Raw genomic sequence first — 8,755 nt, forward strand, 5'->3', positions numbered from 1 at the left:
CACAACCCCTCCACCCCCACACACACGTACGCATGGCTGAGTGTTCTTGTGTTCTCAATGGGGAGAGAGGATTAGGTAGCTGCTAGACACCTCTGACAGCAGCTCATCGGCTATAAGAAAAAGGAATCAACAGGTTGAATCAGCGTACACGATATAGGATTAGTCGGTTCCTCAAAAATTGGAGTTTTCGAAAACTTTGCTGTAACGTGTATAATCGACTGGAGGCTTTTCTAAATTGTATTCTAGCATTCTTCAATTAAAACTGGCCTTAGGCATCCTGATAGCGAGGAATGTGAGATTACTGCCAAATGCTGAGGCACAACTGCAAAAATATTCACTAAAATGTAAAAAATGTCAGCACAGGTGGGGCATGAGCATGTCAGCTCTGAAGAAAAAAGAAACCTGGATCAATAGAAAGAGTGAACTTCTTCAGATGACCCCTCGTTCCTTATGATGAGCAATTAGATTTAGACTCTTCACAAACTAATTATTACCAGATTTTAATTTCTTTATTTCTGCATAGAAAATTTTGGCTATCACCACACACATAACTAAGCTTTATCCATTTCCCCAGTTAACACTTTATCATCTTTCTAGTCTGTGATAACTAGTGATGAGCGAGCACTACCATGTTCGGATGCTCGGTACTCCAGAGAAGTAGGTTGGAAGCACTTAACTCTGGTACAGTATAATGAAACCCAATGGGAAACTCAAGCATTTTTTCGGAAGAGTCTTCCAGAAAAATGCTGAGTTTCCCATTGACTTCCAATATACTCAGTACTAGAGTTGAGCCGTTCCGAGCGTCCGACCTGCTCTTTTCGAGTACCAAGCACTCGAGCATCTTAGGGTATGTGCACACTCTTTATCTTTGTGGTGATCACAAAGATGCACATTTTTGGCCACAAAACCGCACTAGCGGCAAAAGCGCATTAAAAAATGCGTTTGATACATTTTTGTCCAGTGCGGTTTTTTAAGTGAAATCTATTGCCTGGAGGGCTCACAAATGCTGGCAAAAACACAGAAAGAATTGACATTCTGCATCTTTGTGGTCACCACAAAGACACAGCCAAAAAAAAAAAAAAGCTGCAACGTGTGGACAGAAAAACTGAGATCTCAAACTTTGCTGGGGAAGGAAATGCATGCAGTTTTGGGAACAAAACTGCACCCAAAAAACGCGCAAAAATGCAGCGTACACATGAGGCCTTAGTGCTCACTCATCACTAACCCTAAGGCTACATGCGCACGCTGCTTCTTTTTCGTGTTCACAAACTGCAGCCAAAACTGCAGCCAAAACTGCAGCCAAAACTGCACCTTGTCAGAGAGAGCCTGGAAATGTCACAAAAAATGTAGGTGCTTTTTTGGTGCATTTTTGCTGCTTTTTTGGTGCGTTTTTGGCTGCAGTTTTGTCAACAATTGTTTCATGTATTTTTCAGTTCAAACAAGCCCATAAAGCTTGTTGAATTGGAAAAAAAAAAATTAGAAATAAATAAATAAATAAAAAAAACTGGCGTGCGGTCCCCCCCAATTTTAATGCCAGCCAGATAAAGCCATACGGCTGAAGGCTGGTATTCTCAGGATGGGGAGCCCCACGTTATGGGGAGCCCCCCAGCCTAACAATATCAGTCAGCAGCCGCCCAGAATGGCCGCATCCATTAGATGCGGCTGTTCTGGGACTGTACCCGGCTCTTCCCGATTTGCCCTGGTGCGTTGGCAAATCGGGGTAATAAGGAGTTATTGGCAGCCAATAGCTGCCACTAAATCCTAGATTAATCATGTCAGGCGTATATGAGACACCCTCCATGATTAATCTGTAAATTACAGTAAATAAACACACACACCCGAAAAAATCCTTTATTAGAAATAAAAAACACAAACACATTCCCTCATTACCAATTTATTAACCCCGACAAAGCCCTCCATGTCCGGCGTAATCCAGCATGCTCAAGCGTCGCATCCAGCTCTGCTGCATGGAGGTGACCGGAGAAGCAGCAGACACCGCCGCTCCGGTCACCTCCATGCAGCTAATGAAGAGAGCCGCGCGATCAGCTGAGCTGTCACCGAAGTTACCCGCGGCCACCGCTGAATCCAGGGGTGGCCGCGAGTAACCTCAGTGACAGCTCAGCTGATCGCGCTACAGCGTGGAGCCGGCGGCAGGAGCGTGGAGCCGGCGGCAGGAGCGTGGAGCCGGCGGCCGGAGCGTGGAGCCGGCGGCCGGAGCGTGGAGCCGGCGGCAGGAGCGTGGAGCCGGCGGCAGGAGCGTGGAGCCGACGGCAGGAGCGTGGAGCCGACGGCAGGAGCGTGGAGCCCGGGACTTTCAGCGGCGGCGGCGGTGGCAGTGAGAGGGGTCCATCATCTCCCCTGTGCGTGCACGCAGGGGACAGCGGTACTTCGGGGAACACGTGGAGGACGGGACTATCAGCAGCGGCAGCAGCGAAAGGGGGATGGACATTGGCAGCTAAAAACATTGATTTTTCCCTCTCGCTGCCACCGCTGCTGATAGTCCCGTCCTCCACATCATCTCCCCTGTGCGTGCACGCTGGGGACAGTGGTACTTCGGGGAACACGTGGAGGACGGGACTATCAGCGGCGGCAGCAGCGAGAGGGAAAAAATCAATGTTTTCAGCTGCCAATGTCCATCCCCCTCTCGCTGCCGCTGCTGATAGTCCCGTCCTCCACATCATCTCCCCTGGGGACAGCGGTACTTCGGGGAACACGTGGAGGACGGGACGGGAGCACTTGCCTGACCTCACTTCCTGACAAATCACCTGCGTTTTTGCTAGCAAAAACGCAGGTAAAAGGCAGGTAAAATGCACCACTTTTGATTAGCATGCATTTTTCCTGCGTTTTTGATGCCCTCATTGTTTTCAATGGGTGACAAATGTTGACAAAAACGCAGGAAGAATGAACATGCTGCATTTTTTTTGTCACAAACTTTTGACAAAAAAAACGCTGACAAATAAACTGCAATGTGCGCATGACAAATCTGACTTCTCATAGACTTTGCTGGGAAGTCAGATGTCAGAAAGTTCTGCTGAAAAAACTGCAGCCAAAAAAGCAGCAAAAAAGCAGGAAAAAAAGCAGCGTGCGCATGTAGCCTTAATGAAAAGTATTAATTTACACAAGAGCACTTCTTTTCTGGCCATTTTTTGTACTCTGTACAATGAGTCATGTCCGCATTGACGTAGATCTGTAGCTAATTCCTATACCATTAGTAAAATTGCTCTTCACATGTCTCAGAATTAGGCCTCGCAGGATCTGTGAAACAGGCAGAGTTCTACAGAACCAAACTTAGACCTCCTGTAAGGCTATGTGCGCACGTTGCGTACTGGCCCTGCAGAAATTTCTGCAGCGATTTGAACAGCACACGTGCGCTGCAAATCGCTGCAGAAAGAGTCCGTAGTGAAAAAAAAAGCCGATTCCATGCGCTCTGAGTGCAGCCCCTCCCATAGACAGAGCGGGGGCTGCATGCAGAGCGCAGGAAAGAAGTGACATGTCACTTCTTAGAACGCACACTTCGGACAGCAGCCGAAGCGCTGCGCTCTAAGACGCCACGTCGCACGTCTCCTGCATAATCTTCATAGATTATGCTGGGGACGCAGGACGCATGCAGTTACGCTGCGGTGCAGATCGCAGCGTAACTGCATGCAAATACGCAACGTGCGCACATAGCCTAAGTGGCGTAACGTGAAGTTCTTGGGCCCCAATGCAAAATCTCCAACAGGGAACCTAACGATCATAACTCTTTGATAGCCCTGCACTTCTCATATGAGCCAAAGGAACCTTTTGCCCCTCTCTCGCTAAGTTCCAGGGTCCAAGTATGACTGCAGCCTACGGATCTACTATAGTTAGGCCCCCTGCAGCTCTACTGAACTAATCCATGGTGATCTAAGAACTGAATCCATAATATACAAGCTAAATTGTGTCTGTAATATAGCTGCGTGTAAGTAGCCTGAGCCCATTATACTGAAGCATGTTACTGTTTATATTAGGCTGGGGCCAGACGGGGATTACTGCAATCCCCTCGCATGACACTCGGCTCACACCGGCAGTACAGCAGGGCCGAGTGTCATGCGAGTGTGCCTGCGACTAAGGTCCAATCGTGCGAGCGGACCTCAGCTGCGGGGGGCGGCCAGGCACTGAGGAGGGGCAGGCCAGCGCTGAGGCGGGCCGCCGATGCTGCGGAGGGGAGGGAGGGATTTATCTCCCTCTCTCCTCCGTTGACGGCTATTGCCATTCTCGACCTGCATTCATGGTACACTGGTGTACCGCGAGTGCAGTGCAATTTTTCTCTTGCCCCATTGACTTGAATGGGTGCGAGAGAAACAATGATCGCATTACAATCGCAGCATGCTGCAATTGTTTTCTCGGTCCGATTAGGGCTGAGAATATAATCGCTCATGTGTGCTGACACACAGGCTAATATTGGTCCGAGTGGAATGCGATTTTTTATCGTACTCCACTCGCACCGTTTTTCTCGCCGTGTGTTTTAGGCCTTAGCATCCAAATCACCAACTAGCCCCTTGTTGCCACAATTATTTCCTAAAACTTTGGTCACTGCCTAAATTCTGTTTAAACTGAACCAACTTTATCAAACCAGCAATGAATTAAGACTCCATAACTGGTAAAATTATTCCGAGTATCCAATGGTCATTTTCAGAAACGCAGCAGTTCCTTTTACATAGTGTGAAGCGTCCCCTGCTTGTGACAATAGTATTGGACACCTTTCCCTAAGCAAAGTGTATTTTAAAATGGCCTGCAAATGAGCTTTCTGCCTTACTGGAGAATAAAATATGCTGCCTGTATTATTGTACCTGGCCAAACAACAAACACATGATGGAAACCAATTATAGTCAGTAGTGTTAGTCAGCCACTGTTGGTGACTGTAATAGATCTGTTATTTCTTACATTTTTTGGCTCTTCATTTTGATGACGAAAGGGTAAAAATGGAACCTTATCATGTGGGATCAGAGTCGTAATGATAACAAGTGCAGGGATTGTAGTCGCACCCAAGCCCTGTAGCCTGGGGTGGGGGTCCCAAAGATCCCTTTACCCATACAAGAACAATACTATTAAAGATTTATGGTAGATAGGAGCCTAAAGCTCTGTAGTGGGAGATGCCCGCACCATTCCTATTTTCTGTACAGTCATGGGACAACTCTTCGCCAAGCACCAACAGACCCAGCAAAGACATAACCAAGACACTTGACTTATTCCTCAAAGTCTTTATTGTATGAGATACATATCAGACCCCAACAAATGGCACAATGACATTTCTGCCACAAAACGATCATTGTTGTCATCGGATTCAGGATTTACAAAGGCCGTTTTGTGGCCGAAACGTCACATTTACAGTATACAGTGGGTACGGAAAGTATTCAGACCCCTTTACATTTTTCACTCTTTGTTTCATTGCAGACATTTGGTAACTTCAAAAAAGTTCATTTTTTTTCTCATTAATGTGCACTCTACACCCCATCTTGACAGACATAAACATAAATGTAGACATGTTTGCAAATTTATTAAACAAGAAAAACTGAAATATCACATGGTCATAAGTATTCAGACCCTTTGCTCAGACACTCATATTTAAGTCATATGCTGTTCATTTCCTTGTGATTCTCCTTGAGATTTTTCTACTTCTTCATTGGAGTCCAGCTGTGTTTAATTAAACTGATAGGACTTGATTTGGAAAGGCACACACCTGTCTATATAAGACCTCACAGCTCACAATGCATGTCAGACCAAATGAGACTCATGAGGTCAAAGAGACTGCCCAAGGAGCTCAGAGACAGAATTGTGGCAAGGCACAGATCTGGCCAAGGTTACAAAAGAATTTCTGCAGTACTCAAGTTTCCTAAGAGTACAGTGGCCTCCACAATCCTTAAATGGAAGAAGTTTGGGACCACCAGAACTCTTCCTAGACCTGGCCGTCCAGCCAAACTGAGCAATTGTGAGAGAAGAGCCTTAGTGAGACAGTTAAAGAAGAACCCCAAGATCACTGTGGCTGAGCTCCAGAGATGCAGTAGAGAGATGGGAGAAAGTTGCACAAAGTCAACTATCACTGCAGCCCTCCACCTTTATGTCAGAGTGGCCCTATGGAAGCCTCTCCTCAGTGGAAAACATATGAAAGCCCACATAGTGTTTGCAAAAAAACACATGAAGGACTCCCAGACTATGAGAAATAAGATTCTCTGGTCTGATGAGATGAAGATAGACCTTTTTGGTGATAATTCTAAGCGGTATGTGTGGAGAAAACAAGGCACTGCTCATCACCTGCCCAATACAATCCCAACAGTGACACATGGTGGTGGCAGTATCATGCTATGGGGTGTTTTTCAGTAGGAGGGACAGGACGACTGGTTGCAATTGAAAGAAAAATTAATGCGGTCAAATACAGAAATATCCTGGAAGAAAACCTCTTCCAGAGTGCTCTTGGCCGAAGGTTCACCTTCCAACAAGACAATGACCCTAAGCACACAGTTAAAATAACAAAGGAGAGGCTTCAGAATAACTCTGTGACCATTCTTGACTGGCCCAGCCACAGCCCTGACCTAAACCCAATGGAGCATCTCTGGGGACCTGAAAATGGCTGTCCACCATACAACCTGATGGAACTGGAGAGGATCTGCAAGGAAGAATAGCAGAGGATCCCCAAATCCAGGTGTGAAAAACTTGTTGCATCATTCCCAAGAAGACTCATGGCTGTACTAGCATAAAAGGGTGCTTCTACTCAATACTGAGCAAAGGGTCTGACTACTTATGATCATGTGATATTTCAGTTTTTCTTCTTTAATAAATTTGCAAAACTTTCTAAATTTGTTTTTTTCTGACAAGATGGGGTGCAGAGTGTACATTGAGAAAAATAATGAACTTTTTTGAATTTACCAAAAGGCTGCAATGAAACAGAGAGTGAAAAATTTAAAGGGGTCTGAATATTTTCCGTACCCACTGTAAGCCATAATTATCCATGCTTAAAGAGAGCCTGTCACCCACCCGGTTATTTTATTCCTGCCCACATTATTATTATTATTATTATTTATTTTTAAGCCTTTTTTATTTAGCGGTAATGGTCTTTTCCAAGGGGGGCAGGGCTCCTAGAGTAATAATACAGAGCAGCCTAAAGACTCGCCCCCAAATAATATGCAAGCCGCACCCCCATGGTGGTATGGACTCATTGTGGTAAGGACTATGATTAAGGACACAAGGCATCCGAAACGCATCTCTTAACCATGGTATTTTAATGGTTTGTTTTACTGCATGTTTTTAACATGAACCTTTAATAAAGCCAAGAAATTTTATAACGTGGCTGGAAACAATTTTTTCTTCTAAAGGCCATAATAATTAGCTCTAAATGAAAAGGCCCATATCTCTGGAATTGTATGGCGGAATTAAGAAAAACAAGAAATATGAATACGGAGGGGACAGCGGGAATAAGATAAGAGCAACTTTTCACCTGCTGACAGGTCCTCCATAAAAAGGTTTGAAGATACCCTCTACCCCCTGGCTAAGGAATAACTTCCCAATTGATGGGGTCTCACTACAGGGACCCCTAACAATCCCAGGAAGATTGACATGGTTAAATGGAGCGAGGTCGAGCTCAATTCATTCAGTGGCAGGGCTGGAGATTGTGGTGGAGATATATATATATATATATATATATATATATATATGTACAGTATATATACATATATATACACACACACATACATACACTAAGGTAAATTTAAGGGCACACTACATATGTAAGTCACTGGACCTGTCTAGTTGGACATACAGCTGGTGTAACACTAGGACATATGAATGATGTGACGAGTATAAAGGAAGGCGTCCATAAGACTATGGCAGATAAAATAATGCGGAGATTCTGGTGCCTAAAGTCATTACCAAAGGGCACAAAAGCCATAGGATAACTTTTTCATTAATCCCATGTAATCCAAGGAGCTGGACTATTACCGCACTACCGTCATCATAGAGATTGATAACTCAAAGGTGAAAAAATACAATAAAATATTAGAAATTAATAAAATAGAGAAATCTCTGAACACCCCTTGCAGGTTTGTATCTCCCTGCGGCACGGTACACCTAATGATGTCACCACAGTGACTTTTCCCATACACACCCCACACTAAGCCGAAAACAAACATGGGAATGACCCGGGGACACAGTCACTGAGGAGAGCTGGGCACTTACTGGCATTGCGTCCTCTGTGCCACTCACTCACATGCCAATGGAGTTTTCTCAGAAAACATAGGTCCTCACACAGCCTGGCACCTGGAACAATACAACACACACAGTGAGAATACGCCAACATCCCTGGCTATAGGAAACATGGCCAAAGCTGGCACTGCCACCTGCCCAGGAGGAAGGAACACAAGGAAGTAAAGCCAGGGGAGGAGGCAGGGAAGGCACAGGTGAAATGGAGGCAGAGAACAAGGAGTGGGGGGCTCACCTCAAAAGTGAGAGTTCATCCCAAGTCCTGGGTCTTGTCCTACAGCAGCACAGTGCACGGGAGGAGGGAAGGGCACTGCACAAAGGTGGGGGAGACATGGGAGGAGGGGACACGGGGAGGAGACAAGGCGGGAGGAGACATGGCGGCGGGAGGGGCTGAAATAGGAGATGAGCCCCTATCTAGCCAATTGTACCAGCAACAGAACGTGGAGGAGACTGAGGGGGCGGGGGATGGGCTCTCATTAACACCTCACTCACCGGAGGCACAGTTAACCCCTCAGGTATCAGGACGTAGTGTGGAGAAGCC

General features: G+C 45.9%; 1 protein-coding gene across 1 annotated transcript in view; it reads right to left on the reverse strand.

The window, feature by feature from the left end:
- EFS (embryonal Fyn-associated substrate) overlaps nucleotides 1-8,553 on the reverse strand; it is a 44,229-nt gene extending 35,676 nt beyond the window's left edge. Inside the window, exons 1-2 of the mRNA XM_075319177.1 lie at nucleotides 8,450-8,553; nucleotides 8,191-8,271 (exon numbers count right to left, since the gene is read on the reverse strand). Coding sequence (XP_075175292.1) covers nucleotides 8,191-8,196 — 6 coding nt within the window. The 5' untranslated portion in view covers nucleotides 8,197-8,271; nucleotides 8,450-8,553. The remainder of the gene's footprint in view (nucleotides 1-8,190; nucleotides 8,272-8,449) is intronic.
- Between the last annotated feature and the right edge of the window lie 202 nt (nucleotides 8,554-8,755).

The sequence above is a fragment of the Anomaloglossus baeobatrachus genome, chromosome 1 (assembly GCF_048569485.1).
Source record: "Anomaloglossus baeobatrachus isolate aAnoBae1 chromosome 1, aAnoBae1.hap1, whole genome shotgun sequence".
Taxonomy (NCBI): domain Eukaryota; kingdom Metazoa; phylum Chordata; class Amphibia; order Anura; family Aromobatidae; genus Anomaloglossus; species Anomaloglossus baeobatrachus.